This window comes from Danio rerio, chromosome 15, assembly GCF_049306965.1.
Source record: "Danio rerio strain Tuebingen ecotype United States chromosome 15, GRCz12tu, whole genome shotgun sequence".
Taxonomy (NCBI): domain Eukaryota; kingdom Metazoa; phylum Chordata; class Actinopteri; order Cypriniformes; family Danionidae; genus Danio; species Danio rerio.
Window position 1 is genome coordinate 26,091,443 of NC_133190.1, and position 23,234 is coordinate 26,114,676.

At 37.3% G+C, this 23,234-nt stretch overlaps 2 protein-coding genes across 18 annotated transcripts in view; one reads left to right on the forward strand and one right to left on the reverse strand.

Annotated features, from left to right (window-relative positions):
• mark4b (MAP/microtubule affinity-regulating kinase 4b) overlaps window positions 1–16,887 on the forward strand; it is a 90,420-nt gene extending 73,533 nt beyond the window's left edge. For 2 of the 16 annotated variants that reach the window (XM_073923704.1, XM_005157600.6), the window contains exons 15-17: window positions 2,747–3,022; window positions 12,786–12,830; window positions 15,640–16,887. In XM_073923704.1, the coding sequence (XP_073779805.1) occupies window positions 2,747–3,022; window positions 12,786–12,830; window positions 15,640–15,973 (655 nt within the window). In that variant the 3' untranslated portion in view covers window positions 15,974–16,887. Of the gene's footprint in view, window positions 1–2,746; window positions 3,023–5,420; window positions 5,504–12,785; window positions 12,831–13,104; window positions 13,145–15,639 lie in introns of all 16 variants that reach the window. The other 14 variants (XR_012390837.1, XM_073923699.1, XR_012390838.1 and 11 more) reach the window with 14 other exon arrangements.
• Window positions 16,888–19,088: 2,201 nt separating this feature from the next.
• On the reverse strand, window positions 19,089–22,339 carry ckmb (creatine kinase, muscle b). 2 transcript variants are annotated; one of them, XM_005157593.2, is made up of 7 exons: window positions 22,271–22,339; window positions 20,978–21,187; window positions 20,495–20,649; window positions 20,295–20,427; window positions 19,920–20,215; window positions 19,643–19,832; window positions 19,089–19,549 (listed from the first exon to the last, which is right to left on the reverse strand). In XM_005157593.2, the coding sequence occupies exons 2-7, from the start codon at window positions 21,165–21,167 to the stop codon at window positions 19,371–19,373; spliced, it is 1,143 nt and encodes a 380-aa protein (XP_005157650.1). In that variant the 5' UTR covers window positions 21,168–21,187; window positions 22,271–22,339; the 3' UTR covers window positions 19,089–19,370.
• Window positions 22,340–23,234: the final 895 nt, after the last annotated feature.

Consider the following 23,234-nt stretch of genomic DNA (forward strand, 5'->3'; position numbering starts at 1 on the left):
CATTCCACACACAATTTATTGCATAAAATAAAAGCAAGTATTGATAGTGTGTGAACTTAATTTGATTAAATGTAACATTTACACTGAATAAAATTAGGGCAGGTATTGATTAAAGTGTGAAATTAATTGTTTATTTTTCACACACTTTGACGGAGATGTTTCTTCTCCATGTACGTACGTATCATTAGTCATAAATAACTTTTTTTTTTAAACCTCACTGACTTTGAAATAATGCAGACTTGTAGACTTTGCATATAATATAGTTTTACACTTTTTAAAACAGTGGACTAGTCAAATTTTTGGACCTCAGGTATACACTCTATGCACTCAACCAAGTGTACAGTGCTCCTCCATCTCCATAATTTTCTGCTTTTAATGACTACAGTGGCTGACCAAGTGTGTGTGTGTGTTAAATGTCCATCAGTACAGGGTTATTTAGAGCGTTAAGTGAAGTGGCCCCAGGCCAGTGTGCAGGCTGAGGCAGCAAGTGAGATCTGTTAGATTTATGCCAGAACTGAGCAAGATGGCGAGGACAGAGGCGGTCTGATGTCAAGCGCTGCACATCAGTGACGTGAACCCGTCTGAACTGAAGACTATTAGTGCTGGTTGCTATGGGAAGAATCTCTATTTTTGTTGCACATAAAAAGAGAAGGTTTCAGCTTGACTTTAACACACCTCTTTGACAATATCAGGTTCAAACAACAATCAAGGAGTCCTTTGTAGAGCTGTAATTTGGCCTTAAAAGTTGGGCCTGACAGGGACTGAGCCAGACAGAATTTGTCCCGAGCCCGACAAGTACAGTTTGTTTGACAGCTTTTTTAAAGCCCGAACCCATTTACAGCCAGACATTTTTCAGATAGGCATTTGCACACTGCTCTTTTGTCTTTTTTCAAGAACAAGTCATTTATACGTGTGTAGTTATTAAGTAATCTGTAACATCGTAACATGTCAGCACTCTAAATAGGTACAGTATATGCACTTAGCTTTTAAATTGGCCAACACATCATTAAAAATAAGTCTTTCCTAAAAAATTATATTAAAATTAATTCTAAATTATGATGGGTATTTGAATAATGAAAGAATAATGCCAACATTAGCCTATATACTCTGTTTACATTTTGCATTTATGATTTAATTAATATTTAGTTATCATTTAAAAACCCTTTACTCACCTAGATCAGGCTCTTCAAAAAGGGTCTTGTTGGGTTCCTTCAGGTTAGGGCAAAGATATTCTGCTCTAGTCCTTTGTAACCTTATAGAACATCAAAACTGCATAAACAGCTATAAAGCCATATACATTTCCTAACAATGCCCAATTAACCACCCAGAACACCTTAACTCTGTGGCAAGTAAACAACTAGTAAACCATAGCAACCCATACCAGCCAGAACAGCGTAGCAGTACCTGGTTATCCATCCTGAAAATCATAGTAACAACTATGCATATCAACACAGTAGTAAATACTCAGACAGAGATGCCAGGTCAAAGCAGATTTTCAATCCCAATGATGACTGAAACCCCGCCCAAAACAAATAAAAAGTAGCTCAACTATTTACCTTGTCCAATCAGAGTCAACTGCTGGATTTCCACAAAGGGAAAGGTTTATCACATCTTGTCTGATGTTTTTTGATAAACATAGATACATTGTACATGTTGAAGTGTTGACTAATTTTCTCACACTAAACAACATGACTCGTTTCATAAGAAATTATTCAGTTTTTATTTTATATTTGGAAGAAATCAATATTTTTGTGGTCACAGCATGCTACGAAAGGAGCCAAAATAACCTGCAAAATCACCCCAATAATATGGGAAAACTGCGACCCTGGCAACACTGTACCTGAACACATAACTGCAAAACTCCAGCATAGCAACACCCTATTAGGCACATAGAACACAATTTCAGCTGCTATTTTTAGATTAGTATTATACGTTATTGTTTCATTTGCTCTCTTAGTCTCCGTCTTTTGTCATTTTATCTCTCCTTTGCCATGGGTTCGCACTAATTTAATACACAGAACAGGGAAAATTAAGCGATTTTTCTTGTCTCCTCCTTTCTCTGTGTCCTCTGTCTCCATTGTTCAGATGTGCAGTCCTGTCCAGGCTTTTTTTTACTTAGAGTTTAGTTTTAATTTACCTTAAGTGGCTGTTTCTGAGATGGGAATAAGAACACAAGAGAGCTCATGCCTCAGTGACTCAGCATCCTGCCTCACATTTACGCTCAACTAAATCCACATAGAGCTGCCTCACCAAGCGTCAAGATCTGATATCGCTCTAATCGTATAGCTGTAGAGCTCTTACTGTGTTTCATTCTTGGACACCATCTTACGGATTAAGTCCTGCCACCAATGTAGCCTCAAGTTAGGGCCACAATGACTGCAAATGAGCAGCAATAATGAGCATACATCATCACTGATTGTCCCTCAAAGCAGCTGTATTTAAAACTAGATTCTGCATTTTCTGGAGAAGTGTTTGCTCATGCAAAACTCGCTGACATATGCTGGGGGTGTTACAGTGCATGTGTCATACTGTTGATATGGTTGTACTGTTTTTCTAGTGCAGGGGTGGGCAAGTTCAGTCCTGGAGCGCCACAGTCTTGCTGATTTTTGCACTAACCTTGATCAAACAGGTTCTTCAGGACCAAACATGCCTAACCATGTTCTGGATGGTTGTAGGCAAGTTATTGCACTAAACTTTGGTTTAGGGAATTTAATTTCCATCAATGTTTTCTGATCTCTTTCCTCAGCTCTTTGTCACATCGATTACCTCCAGCTTCCCCGTCCACCCACAGCATTTCTGGTGCCGGGGCCTCCAGCTCTACTTCATCTGAACGGTCTCGGCTGACGAGGGGCTCCACCATCCGCAGCACCTTTCATGGGGGCCAGCTCCGGGAGCACCGGCCTCCCACCCACGCACCTCCCACCTCACCCACCCTTTCCCATGAAGCCAGCCCTCTGCCACATTCCCGTAGCCGTGCCACCACAAACCTGTTCACTAAGCTGACCTCTAAACTTACCCGCAGGTAAGAGGAAAGCGACAGTTTCATTTTGTAAGCCTGAGAATAAACTTTTAGAGATTATAGCTAAAATAGATCCAATAAATAAAATCTCTTCCAAAGCTTTTCATTTTAGAGCTAGCACAAGGAAATTTATGGCTTGTTCACACAAAGTACGATAATTGTAGAGATAACTCGAACAATATTCACACCAAGAATAATAACATTAAACATAATTATAATGTGAACTATTTTAACATCCACTCCAACAGGTAAAGTTGATTTCAATGATAACTACACTCACCGGCCACTTTATTAGGTACACATTACTAGTACTGGGTTGGGCCCACTTTTGCCTTCAGAACTGCCTTAATGCTTCGTAGCATAGATTCAACAAGATACTGCAAATATTCCTCAGAGATTTTGGTCTATATCGACATAATAGCATCACACAGTTGCTGCAGATTTGTCAGCTGCACATCCATGATGTGAATCTTCCATTCCACCGCATCCCAAAAGTGCTCTATTGGTTAGGATCTGGTGACTGTAGAGGCCATTTGAGTACAGTGAACTCATTGTCATGTTCATGAAACCAGTCTGAGATGATTCGCGCTTTATGAAATGGCGTGTTATCCTGCTGGAAGTAGTCATCAGAAGATGGAGACACTGTGGTCATAAAGAGATGGACATGATCAGCAACAATACTCAGGCAAGGCTGTGGCATTGACACAATGCTCAATTGGTACTAGTGGGCCCAAAGTGTGCCAAAAAATATTCCCCACACTAATAAATCAATATCCATGCTTTCATGTTGTTGATCCCAAATTCTGACCCTACCATCCGAATGTCGCAGCAGAAATCGAGACTCATCAGACCAGGCAAGGTTTTTCCAATCTTCTATTGTACAATTTTAGTGAGCCTGTGCAAATTGTAGCCTCAGTTTCCTGTTCTTAGCTGACAGGAATGGCACCCGGTGTAGTCTTCTGCTTCTGTTGCCCATCTGCCTCAAGGTTTGATGTGTTGTGTGTTCAGAGATGCTCTACTGCATACCTCAGTTGTAACGAGTGGTTATTTGAGTTACTGTTGCCTTTCTATCAGCTTGAACCAGTCTGGCCCACAGAACTGCCGCTCACTGCATATTTTCTCTTTTTGGACCATTCTCTGTAAACCCTAAACATGGTTGTGCATGAAATCTCCAGTAGATCAGCAGTTTCTGAAATACTCGGACCAGCCCATCTGGCACCACCAGCCATGCCACGTTCAATATCACTTAAATCAAATTTCTTCCCATTCTGATGCTCAGTTTGAACTGCAGCAGGTCGTCTTGACCATGTCTACATGCCTAAATGCATTGAGTTGCTGCCACATGATTGGCTGATTAAAAATTTGCGTTAACTAGCAGTTAGGAGGGTGTACCTAATAAAGTGGCCAGTAAGTGTGTATATGCTTTCATCTATAAACTACAATACCGTTCTAATTATTATATTAACCAAAGGAAAATAACTATAAATGCATCCACACCAGTAGAGGCTTATTATAAAGAGAACTATAATAGCATCCACATCAACAGACAATAACTATAATAATGATTTTTTTTATCATGTAACTACAGTGCTCAACGTATTAGTATACCAGCCAACAAATAACAACTAGATTGAAATCTATAATGACAAACATTTTAGTGTCTATACTAACTAAAAAAGTGGACTCTGATTGGCTGCCTTCTTTGTTATTATCATTCTGTTTTGTTGTCAAATTTAAAAGTTTTTTTTTTAAGGTTATAATTACCACTGTCATCTTTTAATGTGAACCGCATTAAATTGGCATGACACAGGCTCCGCCACTAGAACAATCCATTGTCCTGTAGAATCTTAGGAGGTAATGGAGTTAGACATGGGAGTGCTTGGAGCCTGTAATGTAATTGAGATGTTCAGTAGCTTGTAGGAAAGCTGATGGTGCGCTTTGCTCTTCAGCATCCTTAGTAATATTGTTTATGTGGCTGTCTGGGCCGAAAGCCAAAGAGGACGACTTTTGCAGGGATATGCAACTAGAAGCTCTTTATTAGATTAGAGCAACACTTCCAGCTTTTAAAAGAAACTTCCAGATTAGATTAAGCACCTATCTAGGGGTGACATCCAAGGTTTAATGTCCGTTTTCTGCAAAAGTTTTCATATGTACTCTTTGTATTAACTCTGCCTCAAGCCTCCTGTGTTATTAACCGACAGCTTTAGGCACCTGCTCCTCCACGTGTCCCTCTATCTCTTGGTCTTGGCTGTTATTGGGTGCTCAGTGTTTCTGTTTTGTTTATTTGCTTTATTTTTCCTTGCTGCAATCTTATTTTTCTCTTGATCTCCCTGTTTTCCTTCCTTCTTTCTGTCTACAACACTGTCCTTCTCTCTTTTTCCTTCCCCTCATCAACTCTTAGGGTCAATCTTGACCCCTCTAAGCGCCAGAGCTCAAACAAGTCAGTCTCGGGCTGCACTCTGCCACAGGGATCAAAAACAGTTAGTAAGTTTTCTTCCTGTTTGTGGCCTTTTCCCATTTCTTAGTCTGTCGAGTTACTCACAGTTTCACTGCTCTCCTGCGTTGGCGCTGGGTGTCAGAGCACCTCCTTGAGCTTGTAGACATAATTACTTTAAAAAGTTAAAAAGGAATTTGAATTGACACCATTTTTTTGCTCTCATATCATTCCAAACATGTATGGGTTTCTTTCGTCTGTGTTTAACCTTGCTTTAAGTGTACTTGCTCCACTCCGAGCACGTGTTTCTAGCATAGCTAAGGTAGTATGGTTTTACTAAAACAGCTCCCACTAATTATCTTCTGTTACACTTATCTCCTAAACCTTACTTCAATTTGGGTTATGGGCCACAGCACCAGTATAACAACTCTGCTTCTACTGTTGTTGTAGTACTGTATTTTAACTGAGGTTAAACTAGCGTCAGTAGTTAATGTAAATCATGAGGCCTTACACTCATTCTGTAAAAACTCACTTCCATTGAAGTTATTATACAGGGTGTCCACGGGGTCTTAATAAGTAGATAAATTAATATAGAGAAATTTAAGGCCCTTAAAAAGAATTAAAAGTCTTAAATGCTATTTTGAAAGGTATTAAATTTTATACCGTTTTTGATTATGTAATGAATGGTTGTATGCTAAAGTTTGCCTGAATTAAATCTGTGAATATCAGCATGATGTGCAGTTTATGAAATCATTAAAATCCTGATAGATTTGACATCATGCAGCTTTGTTTACTGCAGTAACCAAGGCAACACCATTATTTCAGCAGCTCTATAGTTGCCAACCTGCTGAATTAGCTAGATTTAATAGATTTGTATTCAGTTTATGAATAATGTTTTAGTTTTGGATTAGTTTCTTACATTAATATTTAGTAAATATACTGTAAGTTAAAATCTTGCCAGTGTTTCCAGTTATAAGGTCTTAAAATGTATGGAAAGAGTCTTTAAAAAGGTCATAAAAGGTATTGAATTTCACTCTCTGATTCCTGTATGTAGTGTTATACCAATCCATACCGCTTGGTATGGAGCCAGATCAGTCCCAAAGATAATATTTTTACAAATATATAATTCATACATCCACAACACAATTGACATTTGCAAAATCTAATTCATAATTTGAAAACACTATTCATAAATAGGCTAATCAAAATCAGAAATTCAAGACACTATTCAAAATTACACAATCAGATTCGTAAATTCAAAACACGATTCATAAATACACAAATCCAATTCGTGAATTCAAATTTCAAAAACACACAAATCCAGTTCGTAAATTTAAAACACGATTAAAAAATACACAAATAAAAATGATTTTTAATTGTAAATATACACATTGTGTGTATTTTTGAATTGTGTTTTAAAAAAAAAACATTTACAAATTGTATTTCGTAAATGTGTTATTTTTGAGATTGATCTAGCTCCATACTCCGGTTCTACTCATCCCCCTCTAAGTGAGATTGGAACTGGCGAATCCTTCATTGGGGGTACTCATGCTAACAAGGACTCTAAAAAACCTATGTCTAATGAGGTCAGTGTAGTTAGTTTTATTAGCACCACCATTTCAAGTTCATTTGAAAAACATGCCTCAGTCTGTAATTGTTGCTAAATGTAAAATACGTTTCTTCGGGTACATTTTGTTGCACATTTTAGATGGGAAATCCACTAGACGGCAATATCTGTGAGAATCTGAAATATGTTTCTTAGGGTGTGTTTTATGAAAGTTTTCACATACACGTCCTTCTTGTAAATGTTAATAAGCAAGTGGGGCTTGTCATGCAGCTCAACTAGCGAACCACTGACCTAAACCCAACTAATAGTGCCTTTAAAAGAAAATTTAAGAGAAAAGTGCACTATGGCTAGATAGTTTTACATTGATTTGACCTCTTTTGTGAAGCTGAGCACTCTGCATCCTAATTACAACACTGTATGAAGTGAGCTTCCAAGCAAACAAATCCACAGCAGTAAGGTTGTTCATATAGAGATAGAAAGGTGAGGCAGACATTTCTGGTTACAAATCATAGACATCATAAGTTGTTTTTTGGTATTCATGTATGTAGTGCTGTGCAAAGAACTGGACAAAATTATTCCTTTATTTGTCATTAATGTGTCCCTTTAAATATCACTAGCGTGAAAAGGAACAATAGTAGCTGATGTCATGTACAGCATTGTTTTTACATAGAAACTGCAGTCAAACATATGTTTTAGTGTGTTTGTGTGGTTTTACAAAAGTGTTCTGTACACTGAGGCATGTATGTTCAATGAGCCTTTGTTGCAGCAGAAAGCTCCTACTACTGTTACGCTCACACAAGGTTCAATCCCATGCAGGTCATGGCAACAATGTAACCTCTCCAATTTTGCACATCTCCCTATGAGTGTCTCTAGTTTGGAAGATGGCTGTTTTTACAAGGACTTTAAAGACCATCTAGTGTCAGTTGATAGTGCGCACTTTTAGGCTGGGGAAGTGATGTTTTACATGCAGAGCTCCTACTAGCTGACCTCTGTTACTCGTAGAACGTGTGGGATATTTTGAGAGCTGTCCGGCACCATATAAGTGTCATATGACTCATATGTAATAGAGTACAACAGTCGGTCCTGGAAGTAAAATTACTCTCATTCATAGAGAAATAGATTTTTAATAGCAATTTATAAACCTTTAAAGACAGTCAAAGAAGCATTTAAGTGTTTCATTTCTTAATGATTGTGGTTTTCAACTGATCACTTGTATCTTTGATTTATCCATAATTTATCCTCATTGAGACAGGAATTTGCCACCAGCAGTTTTTGTGTCATGTTTATTTATTCACAACAAGGTTATCAGTATAAAACTTCAACAATTTTTTTATTATTGTTATAAATTTTTATTATCGTACAATATTGCCCACCCCTACTCGCAGCTGGGTAATTTGTTTTTCATAGTGTACATTTATGAAACAATCACTTTTAGATATCCTTATGTAAAAAACACTTCCAGAATAAAGTATCCTGAAAAAGTAGGAGGAATCTGTTGCACTCTATTCTAAATGTTCTGAACTTTACATAATAATATCATAATAAGGTATTATTTGATGAAAACGTTCCTCATTCTTGTGCCGAAGGAATGAAAATGTTTTTTGCAATGTCTTAGCATAACATATATAAATCAAAACTTTTTAAAAGGTTATAGTTAAAAGCTGTATATTTGTGTACAAGTCATATGAATCAATGTTATGCTGCTTTATTTGTTACTTCTGCAACATGACAGCCTTAATTTGGGTTTTATGCAAAATATACTGATTGTCATATGATGCATTGAATTATACATGTTTGGAAAGACATGAAGGTGAACAATTTTGACAGAAATGTCATTTTTGGAGAGAGATTTTTGGAAATAATTTAATGTTATGTATTGAAAAGTTCTTTATTTATGTTTGCTCAAGGGTTCTTTTACACCAAAGCGCCATACATGTATCACTTTGTCATGCAATTTTCACACTTTTTACTCATTCACAGGAATATGACTCTTATCTGGATTCGAGGAATGCCATGTGTCCTATTTGTAGTTATTAAAAAATACAGAGAAATCTGTGTCAAATACCCTATTACAAGGCCTAATTTCAGACAAACCAGAGTCGAGCAGGGGCTTCCTCTTTCCTTATTAAACCCAGATTAGTTATGTAACATGCATTTGATCCTCTCATTCCAAATCTCATTCACCGCTGCCCAAGCTCATTTGCTTCACCTGCCAAACCACATGATTTTTCTGTTTAAATATGTTTTATTTGTATTCCCATTGTAATTATTTGAGAAAATGGACAGTACATTGTCCCTTTAAGAGGGAATCCACTAACTACCTCATTTGCTACATCATGTGAATGGAAAGTTTCACGAGTGCTCATAAAAGCAGCCTTGAACCGTAGCGCCCTCATGTGGGTCAACTAGTACTTGCTTTGTTTAATAATTACTAATCTGTTTTGATGTCTCTCATGTAGAATACTAGATTAATACACTTAAAAACGAGGTACCACACTTACACAATTAAATGTTGTATGCTGTTATCAACTGTGAATGTTTCTTTAATTTGTGTTACACTGGCATGAAGCAAGTGACGTCTCAATAATACAAGATACAATCTAAATACGTAATCCAACTTCTATGAATTCCATCACTGTTGTCAAATTCTTTTGTTGTCAGTGGTGAATTTTTTTGTTTTTTGTTTTTGTGGAATGCTGAAGGTGATGTCAGTGTAACAGTGCTGTGGTGTTATGGCAAGCCGTTTTGACATTTAATCTATAACCAGTACTAGTATCTATTTTCATGTTACTTGTGCTTAGTTTTAGATACTAGTATATTTTCCATTAATTAATAATGCTTATTCATTAGATACTAATACTTATTCATTAGATACTGCCTTTTCTTTAGATACTAGTGCTTACTCATTAGACACTAGTTCTTTTTATTAGATATTATTACTCATTCATTAAATACTAGTACCTATATAGTGGAGGAACTATGACATTACCTTGTAGGCTAATCAACTGCTAGCATAAAACTAGTTTCCTCGATAAAATCCCTATACAGTTTTCCCATAGGCTTTTTGAAGATTCCAAATAATAAGCTCCGTGTTTAAACATTGTTCATTACACTTACACATTTTGTCCAACTGGATAATCCTCACACGAAAATTCAACTTTTAGCACTTTTTGAATGCAAATGCAACAATTAAAAAGCTAACATTAGTCTATAAATGAACTACAGCCCGCTTACCTTAGTAATAGATGACAGAAATAAGGCGTGAGGGATAAGCCTATATGCCTGCAAGCTCCATCATGGACTCAGAAACAACATTCAATGTTCTTTTTTTGTCTCGAAGTACAGCGAAAAGCAGCCCATACAGTCACATATGCTATAAAGTTTAAGGAAGATTGTAAATACTGCAGTTATGACGGAGTTAAATGTGTTAAGATGTTCTGATGAAGAAAAAAAACAAAAAAAAATCCATTGATTGTTAAAGTGACAGTTAACGTGTATGTATTTTTTTACACGTTTGCATTACTGAGATTATGAAAGAGACTGGCAGCACTGGTAAGCAGTATCCCCTTAATGCCGTTTAATTAAAATAATGTTCAAAAAATGTATGTCTTGACAGTATTTACAGGTGAAGGCACAATCTTCACACAATATAAATTCCCAATTAGAAAAATAATACAGACTATAAAATACTATTTATGAAAATACTTAAATCACAGACAAATCCAAATGCCCTACACATGGGAGCTGCGTTCTAGACCAGCACAGCTCGATGATGCATAATGTCTCCGACAACGCCTGTAGCCCCATTTAGTAACTTGATAGCAACTGTCTTTTTAAAGAAGTGTAACCGATTTAAAAGATGAAGAATGTGGTGTAACTGATGTGTTTTATGTCGTAGAATAAAACGTGAAAGTATATTGAGCATGTGTTTGGCACAAACCTTATTTAAACAATTTAACCAAAATCCTCTTCAAAATACCTATTGACTTTTGGACGAGGGAACCAGTACTGCTAAACTGCTAACTCGCTTCCAGATTTTTGCATACAAATTGACATCATAGTTCCTCCACTCTATTAATTAGATACTAGTACTTATGTATTAGATACTAATTCATATTCATTAGATACTAGTATCAATTGAATAGACATAGTGCTTATTAATTAGATACTAGTACTTATGAAATAGATACTACAACTTATTTAAAAGATACTAGTACACATTTATTAAACACTAGTATTGTTTGAAATGCTACTAGTAAAATCTTAAATAGTACTAGTAAAATGTATAATTGAACTCTACTCCTCCATTTGGACTAGTCATATCATAAGATGAGTAAAAATGCAGAACTAACTAGTAAATAAGAATAGTTACTAGTAATAATTATAAAAGATACTAATGTCTAATAAATAAATACTAGTACTAATGAATAACTACTAGTATCTATTTATTATTTTCTAGAGTATGTAATGAATTGGTACCAGTATCTATAAGTACTAGTATTTATTAAATACTAATATACTAATATCTATTGAATAAGTACTATTATACTTAATTAATAAGTACTAGTATCTAATAAGTAATAGTACCTAATCAATAGGTACTAGTAATAAGTACTACCTGATGATTAACTACTAGTACATAATAATATGTACTAGTCCCAGCTATAATAACAGATAGATATAAATGACAGATCCCATAGAAATCAATGGTTACAAATATGCAGCTAAATCATTTATATGAGTAAATTAAACTCTGAGCTCAAAAATATGCCCACCTAACTTACAATTTTAAACTGAGCTAGCAATTTTTTAAGCTGGGTTTTTTTTTTACAGTGTACTAGTATCTAATACATAAGTAGTATATAATTAATAGGTACTAATATTTAATAAATAAGTTTTAGTATACAATTAAAAGAGCTTGTGTCTAATGAGAAAGCATTTTAAAAAGCACTAGTATCTAAAGAATAGGCACTAGTATCTAATGAATAAGTATTAGTAACTAATAACTAAGCACTAGCAGGCCCTGATTGGCTAATCGGGAGGACCGGGAGAATTCCCGGTGGGCCAGTCTGTTTTTTGGCCGTGAGGGCCGGTGTCCCTAGTTCCAGAATCGGTTGCTCTCAGCAGTCACACTTTTTAAAAATTATTTATTTATTTACTTGAACACAGCCTTCTTATTCATTATTTTACCACAGCTCTGCTCTTTTTATCTATTTTCTCGTAGCCTCGTGAGCAGTATGCAGGTTAATGATGATATAACTGGATAAGTCGTCATTAAACATACAGCTGATGTGGTACAGTGGTTAGTACGTTAGATTATGACGTGGCCAACCTGGGTTCGGTCCTTGTCTGAGTAACAATTTTTTTTTTTTTTTTCATTTTTATTGTTAAGACATAATACTGTAAGGGTTGTTGAACATTTGAAGTTCTAAAAGTGCTGTTTTCTCAAAAAAAGACGTGATAGTGTAATTAGAAACTGAATTGGAAATAACCTTATTTTAATATAGTCAGTGGTGAACTGAGGTGGGCTGGTCTGAGGCTTGAAACTCCAGGGCTGAAAAAGAGTCCCACTCCGGCCCTGAGCACTAGTAACATGAAAATACATACTAGTCCGGATTATAGATTAAATGTCAAAACGGCTTGCCATAGTAATGTTATATGTGAATTCGTTTGATTGGCTGTTTGAGGAGGGCGGGATAAAAGAATGCTAATCGCTGCTCTATTGACTGATTGATTCCTAACATGAACCTTTTCTTCTTCTTGAGGGTCACAGACGAACCTGAGAGAGTCTGCAGATCTCCGGTCACAAGGTGAGTGCTTTCATGTAGCTTTTAAAACACAAATATGGCTTCTTCTTTTTTTTCTTCTTTTTAAAAAAACATAAAAATAAATTAAGCAAAACAAAATAGCTGCCATAGAAGACAACAAGGAAGCTACTCAAAATGGAAATAAAGAATATTTACCAATGGTAGTAAAAATATCGTCTAGATAGAAGGAAAAAACATATTCTTAAATTATTTATTAATTTAAAAAGATTAACTTGTGCCTCGCATATTATTTTAACTGTCTGTTACTTCTCCTTAGCTACAGATACAGCTACAAAAAGTCAGGCTAAAAAACACAGGTAACTTCTAGCATGTGCCATTGCAGATCAGAATGTGACTGCTTTTTGTTAATTGTATAGAACCGTGTATTGTTTGTATATTATGTGCATCAAAACTAGTGTAGCTAAATGTACAGTTTGGTTAGATTCGTACTTGCCCTCCCCTTTACCTTATTTTACCCACATTTACAGTATAATCTTCATTGACAGTGGTTGGCTATTGCATTTGAAAGTGGCATTTCAGTTTTGTTTTGTTTTTTAACTTGAATGTTTTTCGTGTTTTTTTTTCTCCTGTGCTACTAGTGTCCTGTTAATTTTAATCAATATTACTGATAGAGGTTGAATTAATTTGGAATGCATTATACCCTCAGATTTACATTGAGGGATTGTGTGTAAGAGACATACAGTATGAAGTGCATGACAGGCGATGTATGGCTGCACAAGTTGTACTGGTTTCAGCTTTTACACAGCGCTGTACCAAATATACTTTGCTTTGTTATATTTTATTTCTCTGTTTATATGTTGTTATACACTGTCATTCAAAACTTTGGGGTTGCTGAGATTTCTATAAATAGACATTATTCCTTTTATCCAACAAGGAAACATTAAATTGATGAAATTGAAAGTAAACTTGCATAATAATTACAAAAGATTTTAATTTCAAATAAATGTTGTTCGTTTGGACTTCATATTTTAACAATGGTAATAATAAACAAAAATATTTCTTGAGTGTCAAATCATCATATAAAAATTTTTTTGTGTATGATCATGTGAAATTGAAGACTGGAGTAATGCAATAGCTGCTGTAAATTATTCTTTGCAGTCACATTGTTACATTTCAAAATACATTTAAGTAGAAAACTTTTAACTAGATAATATAATCAAAAATATAATAATACTAATGTGCACAAAAAAATATTTAAAAAAAAAAGAATCTCACCAGACCCAAATGTTTGAACAGTTGTGTACTTTTAATCACCTTGAAAATGAATTGCATTCACATTTTATTTAGGCCTTGCAAAATGTTCTAAGGCTTTTTGTTGTGGAATTTTCCCCCATCCAATTTAGATAATGCTAAAATTTTTAACTGGTTTTGAAAATGATTTTATTATCCGGAAGAACTCCAGTTTCTCCTGCAAGGTAACAGGTTTTAACAATTTAAATGTTTTCTCCCTTTGTATGTTAGAAAGTTTTCAAGCCTTTTTAGGATGTTATTTTTAACCCTTTTTTATTAGTAATACTTTACCATAAGGTTCAGTTAAAATTAGCAGATGGATTATGTTTAATAAAATGACAATGAACATTTAAAGTCTTTAATAATCTAAAATATGTCTATGTATTAGGAAATTTAATTTAAAAGAAATGTTTGTAAATGATTGTAAAATATAAATGCATTAATGGTATAAACAGTACTCAGTTTTGATGATTAAGGCCCAATTCCAATTCTATTTTTCTATCCCTACCCCTTGCCTTTGTACCCTGAAACAGAGTGCGAAGTGGAAGGGCCATTTCTTAGGGGCAAAATTTACACCTAAGAAATGGGACAGAACTACACCACTGCACACGTCCTCATATGTCATCGCGATCTCTTGCTTTATTTTAGATTGATGATTGTTACTGCTGTAGTTATTCCAGTTGCGTTATTTTTGGGTATTTATCTTTAGGAAATCACTGAAGGCATATATCATAAGGATATAATGTGGCAATAAGATTGTAACTGTACTGTGCGTTTACACCGTGGCCATATTCATCTATTTAAACAAACAAAAACAACATTAAGATTATAGCTGACTTTTCTGACAGGGTATTCGAGTGTCATCGAGTGACTACTATACAGGAGTTATTATGGATTATAGATAGCGAAATTTAGCATTTTTTATTTTAGCATTTGTTTTTTTTGTTTGTTTTTTAAGCATGAGGCTAAAACACAAACACGGTTATAAATGCATTTAAACATATGCTTGTTTGTTGTAAAAATTGCATAATAATGGCAAAAATACTAATTGGTGCATCTGCATACTTCCGTGTGCAGCCATGCTGCTGTTGGAGATGGTGTATTCTGGGAGATTTTTGTACCCCTTGGTTTCGAGTGTGCTCCTGAAAAATCTCTGTTTTGAGGGCTATCTAGCCCTTCCCCTTAGCCCTACGCCTTCAAGCTAAAAAGAATTGGGACACTATACCCCTTCATGTGAATGCACAAAACAAGGGGAAGGGCTAAGGAGTACAATTGGGATTGGGCCTAAAAGTAGTTCTTCCTTTTTAGTTTGTTAATGCTCTATTCAGTGTTGACCATCTGAAACTTACTGTACAGTGTTTCATTTTTTATTTACTGATCCATGAACTTAAAATATAATGACAGACCACTAGTCTACACATTCTAGTCAGTCTTTATGATTTTTGAGTTGTATATATTTCTAATATATTTCTCTCTTGTCCCTCCCTTCCACCCCCGTCCAACACATGTCATTGCCCACCTTCCATTTTGTCCACCATTTCACTTCCTCCCCTCTCTACAGTCGCTATCTATCTGGGTATCAAAAAGCGACAGAGCCCCGGACCCCCCGATGCGGCTGGGATGTGAGAGTGCGGAGCCCACGGGACCCGGCTGAGGTGGTTCTGGCTCTGCGGGAGGCGGCGCAGGGCTGCGGTTGCCAGGTCCACCAAGCCGGGCCCTTCCTCCTCTCCTGCACCCATGGTGCCGCCGGTTCCCGTGTTGCCTTCGAAGCGGAGGTGTGCCAGCTGCCCAACGGCCCCACCGAGTCCAGTGGTGTTCGATTTAAGCGCTTATGGGGGGCACCGCTCGCCTTTCGGGACATCGCCGCCAAAGTGTCTAAAGAACTTGAACTCTGAGGGCGACAGGGGGTGGAGGGCAGGGACAAAAGCATCGGACAGGACGATGGGATTAGTGAAAGTAGCCCCGCTCACACCCCCGCCCCCTCTAAGCCTACAAAGACTGGCACACACACATTGAGAACTGGGCATCTGCTCACACAAAAGCCCTGCTGAAGGAACTCCTTTTACCGGGTCTGTTTTACCGCTGATTTTACCTGGTATCTTAGCCATGTTCTTTTTAACACCCATTTTTTTGTCACATGGTCACTCTATACATTGTCATTCCTTTTTAACTGCTGCTATTTAACTCATTTTTGATTTCAAGTCTTCTGCTGCACCGGCAGGGAGGAGGATGTTTTATTTTATCCTTGTTTAAATAACCATTTTCACAAACACCTGTGAACGCCATGCCATTTCCAACCGTAGACTACATGCGGAGCCGCTGATAATGCTGAAAGTGATAGCAATTTCTCAGCATATTCTTTTTTTAATGATCTCTGTCCTTGTTGGTTGTTTGTTTTAGCCATCAAACTTGCCAGTGGTGCAGGTTGAGTAGGAGATGTCTGCTTTCCTGAGCCTCTTTGTTTTTAGATTCATCATATTTACATGGTCACATCGTAGCACTTTAGGGCTGAGTGAGCAACACCACCTGTTTTAAAGCAGTTCTCCCTTCAAATGGTGCAATTTTATCCCCGTTGAGCCAAGTCGAGACACAACGCTCTTTGTGTTGCTCTTGTACGTGTTGTACGCTGATGAGAAACCTCTGTTATTTTGCCAGAAGTGCACTCTGCTGAATGGCCGCAAACAGACTGTTGACTTTGTTTATCTTCGGTTTGAAATAGCAAGTCCTCATCGTCAAGATTGGAATATGTCTGAGCTGTGCAATGTGAGAAAATGCAAGAATGATTAATACAACATTTGTCTGAAATCCATTTATTTGTGCGTCTGTTTATTTAGTAGCATTATGTCTTATGAGTCAGTATTTTCAAAGTGCTAAAATCTGCTAAATTGCCTTCATAAAATGACCTGTTCTGAATTTAAAATAGTTTGCATCAGGGGTTTAAAAATTAATGGTTGTTTTAACATTTTTGTAAAGTTCACTAACTAATTTCCAGAGATTGTAATATGATTGATCACGGCTGGTCCCCCATAAGTAATCATTGACTAGCCAATCGGATCATTCCAAACTCAACATAAATATTCTGCCAAACTTTACTCCCTATCTTTGTTTTGGAAGACAACCACCCCCTCCCCAAGTTTAATTGTCCACTCTTGCCATCTTCTCGGCTGGTTTGCGTTCACACCATTTTTTTCTTTTGAACCCCGGTACGCTTGCGCCATTTAGCTGCTGTTGTGTGTACTGCTGTTGCTAGGTGACGAAAACACGAAAGCAAAGCGTCAAAATAGAAAGTTGTTTGCACATCGTGGTCGTTCTGCTTTTACTGAATCTTTTGATTTTGGTCATACAGACAGCGACACGCGTCCATCTGCCGCAAAAATATTATAAACATTCAGAACATAACGTTATGTCTGCAGAAGCTGTTTTTGGAGGTGACAAGCAGACATTATCGCTGTGATTGCCTTGGCTCAGTCCTGCTTGTCACCAAGGTACAGTAAGTCACACACACACACACACATTCAGTTGAAATCAGAATTATTCGATTAGAATTATTGATTTATTTTATCTTATCTAATTATTGAATTATTTTATGTGAAAGAACATAACATTTTACTAGATATTTTTCAAGATACTTTTATACAGCTTTAAGTGACATTTAAAGGTTTATCTAGGTGCGCATCGATGGATTGCACTTCAGTGTTTGGACTCTCAGTAGTGATTATAAAACCACACTGAACTGAGCTAAACTGAACTGAACTTAAACTCTAAAAACTGAACTACACTGTTTCAATTTACTATGATCTTTTATGTAAAGCTACTTTGGCACAATCTACATTGTAAAATTCTATACAAATAAAGGTAAATTGAATTAAATTGAATTAATTAGGTTAACTAGGCAGGTTAGGGTAACGAGGCATGTTATTGTATAACGATGGTTTGTTCTGTAGGTTATCGAAAAAATATATACCTTAAATGGACTAATAATTTTGACCTTAAAATGGTGTTTAAAAAATTAAAAACTGCTTTAATTCTAGCCGAAATTTTCTCAAGAAGAAAAAAAATATGATCAGACATACTGTGAAGATATCCTTGCTCTGTTAAACATCATTTGGAAATTGTTTGAAAAAAAAAAAAGAAAATTTAAAGAGGGGGCTAATAATTCTGACTTCAACTGTACATACACAAATTAAAGTTATGAAAACTAAACGTTGTTGTTGGTGGTTTACTTCCGTTATTTATGCGTTCATACCACAAATGAACCATACAAGAGTTTGCACTAACTGTACCCCAGACCACCTCTTCCAGGTGGACTCGGGTACAGTTCATGGGTGTGCACCCGAGTTCAAAAGACACGTTCACACTAGCTAAACGTACCGGACGCTGACATCAAACGAACCTGGCTGTGGACCAAAAGGGCTAGTGTGAAAGCACCCTTACATGCTCACTGACCAGGCTGGAACCTTAGGATTATCTATCTCCGAGCTCAGGGTTCTCTCCAGGGACAGCATGCCAAGCCCGCTAACATCATCAAGCATTATGTAATTGTGAACTCATGAAAACAAAGATAGTTGCATAATTTTTTGGAGGGTTTATAATTAGCGTTTTTGTATTTATGAAATAAAATAATGCAAAATAATACTTTTTTGGTAGTTCTAGTGTAAATATACACTGGATCTATTTGCATTTCTGTGTCTGTGTGTCTAAATGTTCAAATATTTCAAATGTGTTTCTTTACAGTTTGTATTTTTATTTATTATGATTAAGTTGTCTTTGTACCAGCAATTTGTTTTAATTGTGTTTTAGGTTCAAATATATTGTTTATGATTTGCAAAATATACTGAAATATCTTATAATACAATGGAGCATAATGTGGCTTCATAATCACAAGAAATGACAAATGATGCTTAAAAAAATATCAATATGTATCAATCCACAAAAACTGTTATTACCGTACGTGTTCACAGATTTGTCCAGAAGTACAAAAAAGGGGACTATTTAGACTTAAGACAAAGGTTGATTGTTACATGGGGCCGTTTATTAAACTTTGTACAACCAAAAAAGTTTAGGTGAATACAACACAGCTAGGGGTTTCTAGCTATGTGGATGTTTGATCCCAGGATGTTACAGGAGGAACAGCAAGATAAGAAGAAAAAGTGCTGGAAAAAGAAGACGACAGGAAAGAAAGGAAGGAGAAAAAAAAAGTAGGACAAAAGGAAGCAGGGTGGAGTGTCTTTTGGAAAAGTCATGATGGCACGACTGCATGAACAAATAAAAAAAAGAAACACTTTTGGCAGTTTACTTCTGGGCAGGGATCATGTCATCGATGGACTCGCCCTTCTCCAGTTTCTTTTCCATTTCAACCATGAGTTTCACACCATCGACCACCAGCTGCACCTGCTGCACCTCAGAGGAGCCCAGACGGTCAGCGTTTGAGATGTCGAACACACCACCGACGGAGGCTGTGTCCACACCACCTGGATAAGAGAAGTAAGGAGAGTTGCTCAAACTAACGATCACAGTCTAACACTTAACAATTATACCTACAGTTAGAACAAATTCAAGCTCACCTGTGCCACGCTTCTGAAGACGCAGTCTGGTCAGGATCTCCTCAAATTTGGCATGTGTGCTGAGTTTGGGCAGCTTGACGTGGACACCACCGCGCAGACCGGTACCCAAGTTAGAGGGGCAGGTCAAGATGAAACCAAGATGCTCGTTCCACATGAAACCGTGGTTGTGCTTCTTGAAAACATCCTCAATCTGCAAGATGCAACAAGCTGTTTAACTTCTGGAGTTACCAAAAATGTTAAAGTACTGACTGAATTGGTGGTAAATAAAGGGATTTACCTTCTGCAGGCCAACGCAGAACCTCTTGAAGACCTCCTTCATGTTGCCACCCTTCTGCATAGAGATGACACGGAGGTGATCCTCCTCGTTCACCCACACAAGGAAGGTCTTGTTGTCGTTGTGCCAGATACCTCTACCGTCAGGCCAGTCACGGGCCATGCCAGCAGCCAACAGCAGGGGGGACACAGGCTTGTCAAACAGGAAGTGGTCAGCAATGAGCTGCTCCTGCTCCTTGTCAGTCATGTCCTTCAGTGGGTAGTACTTGCCCTTGAACTCACCATCCAGGCTGTTCAGAGCTGTGAGAGGACCATAGTGAATGTCAGTATCATCTTGCATGTTGTGTGGATATCGAGACAACATAAGGCTGATACATACCCTCAATGGACAGCTTCTCCACAGCTCTGCGCTCACCACGGCTGTTGTGAGGAGGCAGGGTGAATCCCTTGATGCTGCGGCCGGTACGTACGCGGCTGCTCAGAACGTAGTTGGGGTCAAGATCATCACCACCCTGTGCACAGGTAGACATCAGCCAGTGTAGAGCAAAACAGCTGTCATTGTACAGAACTTTAGCATACCTTCAGGTTCTCCCAGTTCAGATCAGTAAGATGCTTGTCGGTGGGCTTATAGCCACCATGACGGTCAGAAATGACGGGGTCGAACAACTCCTTGAAGGCTTCATAGGACTCCTCATCCCCAGCCACACAGCCGACAGTCATGATGAAGGGGTGACCTTGTATTAGAAACAAAGAGCAGTACTTCATATATCATTGCTTGAGCTATCTTAAGAGACTTGTATGGGAGATTGTAATCAAGTGTTCTGGGGCCTAATGGTGAGAGATGGACTTGTGATCCCAAGGTCGCAGGTTCAAGTCTTGGGACCAGCAATGATTGTAGGTGAGCAAAGTGAATATCCAGCACTCTCACCACCCTCAAAACCATGGCTAAGGTGATTCCCTAAGGTGAACAGCTATTTACCAGCCCACAGTCATGTCTACTGTTCATGTGTGTGAGTCACTTTGGATAAAATTGTCTGTTAAATGCTTAAATGTAGTGCTTACCAGGGTTGTCCACACCAGTCTGGATGCAGTCATCAAGGGTGAATCCACTGGGGGTTGACTTGCTCCTGAGCTTGTTGTAGATGTCCTTGGTGAGGACCTTGGACATATGGTTGTTGTGCTGGGAGAGGTCAGGAAACTCCTCATCCACAGCAAACTTCATCTTGTAATCGTTGTTGCAGTTCTTAGTCATGATTGCACTTTTCCGGCAATCTACCAAAAGACAAAGGAAGGCAAGTTAGGACAGGATCTAGAGAAAAGTCTGAAAGTCTTTCTGGCAAGGCCATTTTCAGACTGGACAACCAGGAATATTGTCCTAGGCCTACCAAGGTCCTTTATGGTGTAGCCTAAACTTTTGAGGAAAGAAGGGGAACCAACTGCACCGTTCTTTTTTATTTTTATGACAACCAATCGTTGTTAGTCAGGAATAAGCAGCAATAGTGTCCAGAATAAGATGCCAGACAAGGTTAGTACATACGATATTTTGTCCCAAGTAAACTTCAGTCTCTTAGTAACAGAACATGTTCCCCTGTCTATGCGGCACCTCATATTTCTACATGGAGTGGTTGCTGCATTGCTTGCATGCTTATATGCATCAGACAGCAGATGATATTTTTAGCGTAGCTGCCAAACTCACTCCTGTCACTTACAGCAAACAGCATATTGACCTCTCTCATTTCTGCAGGGGTGGAGTTTCCACAATCGCCCCATAGTTAGTTTTAAATCCACATCAATTTTGCTTTTATGAAAATTACTATTTAAATAATTGAGGTGTAATATCTTTTTTCAGGAGTAATAAACAGCTTTGTGCATACAGTTCCAGAGAAAAATAATCCAATGTCTGAGGCCTTATAAATAGTCTTATAGTCTGTAAAATTCATTAGCCGTAAATCCTATCACACATGACATGACCTTGCACCGAAGCAGGTGTCAAGCCTCCTACCAAAGATGACAAATCTACTTTAGACTGCACTCTTAGATTTCTCATGCATTATAACTTTAAAAAAAAAAAAAAAAAAATCAGACAAGGACAGTCTACATATCTAGCATGAATTAAGCAGTTTTTAATATTTATTAATGATAAATATATACTCTAGAAAATAAGATAAACCACAAGAGTTCAGGCTTGTATGATGTTTTCAATCATTAACACAATTATAGTGTGACTAAATTGAGTGGGGAATACGTAGGTTCAACCAAACTGAAACTCCTATAGAAAATGTCCTTTTTGCTGAAGAATTTCATGTTTCATCAAGTACCCCTTATTACCACCCTTGTAAAATCTCTTGAGTTTACCTGTATGGGAGAAAAGGTAACAGTCCTTGGGATCAGATCCTGTTCACCAAGCCAATGTAGGGGTTGCCCAACTTTGCAAGACGTCAGACCTTGGTTTATATACTTCAATGTTTGCTGCCCATTGGTTGTCCCGCTCCTGCATGCTTGAACTTCATTGGATAGCTGCACTTCTTGATGGGGGTTTCAGGTTCTAAAAGGAAAGAAGCTACATCACAACACCCGAGAAGGGGAGACAGCTGTCCCCACCCCACGGTAACCTATTCCTCTGTGCTCAGTTATGAAATAAACTGTAGGCACTGCTGAAGGTTCATTTCCTCATTTCAATCAACTGTATTGGTTATTGATTTAATCATACTGTTGGGTTGTGCACATTGCAATTTTTTTGTCAATATTCTGAAGGAAACTGAAAAAGATAAAAAAAATTTAAGTAAAATGAATCAAGATATTCTAAAGTTCTTTTGAATGCATGAGTTAAAATAGAGATTGAAATCCCTACTTTTAATATTACAAAATATTGTTTACTTGTGTAGTAGTTTGTATGAATGACATTCCTTACTCATCTCCCTTGAAAGACATACAATGCTTTCAAGAGTAGGCATCGTGTCCCTTGATATGAAGACACTTTGTACTGTACCAAAGTGTTCTCAGTGTCCAGTTGGTGAGCTCTGCTGTGTAAAATCGTTACATATACAATCCGTGACTATGGCAACATTTCAAAGATTTATTTATTGGACCTTAGAGAATATGTGAATATATGATACTTGCGTGGTTTGATTTCCCTCATCTGGTTGGTAGCATATGATATTATGCGATCCTGTGCCTACCTTTTTTTAGCTGGTCTGATTGAGCAATGTCAAAGGTTCAGCAATTAAAATTCATTTCATTTCAAGAGGCAAATATTTGCTTAGGTCTGGATAGCACTCATTTGGATTTTTTTTTCTGGATCACTTGATGTGAAGCAATG

Excerpts from the sequence above, each read along its gene's own strand:
- ckmb (XM_005157593.2), bottom strand. The coding sequence starts at position 21,167 with ATGACTAAGAACTGCAACAACGATTACAAGATGAAGTTTGCTGTGGAT. Across the intron at positions 20,428-20,494 it reads TGAACTGGGAGAACCTGAAG|GGTGGTGATGATCTTGACCC; the intron begins GTATGCTAAAGT and ends ACCTGTGCACAG. Across the intron at positions 20,216-20,294 it reads GGAGAAGCTGTCCATTGAGG|CTCTGAACAGCCTGGATGGT; the intron begins GTATGTATCAGC and ends GTCCTCTCACAG.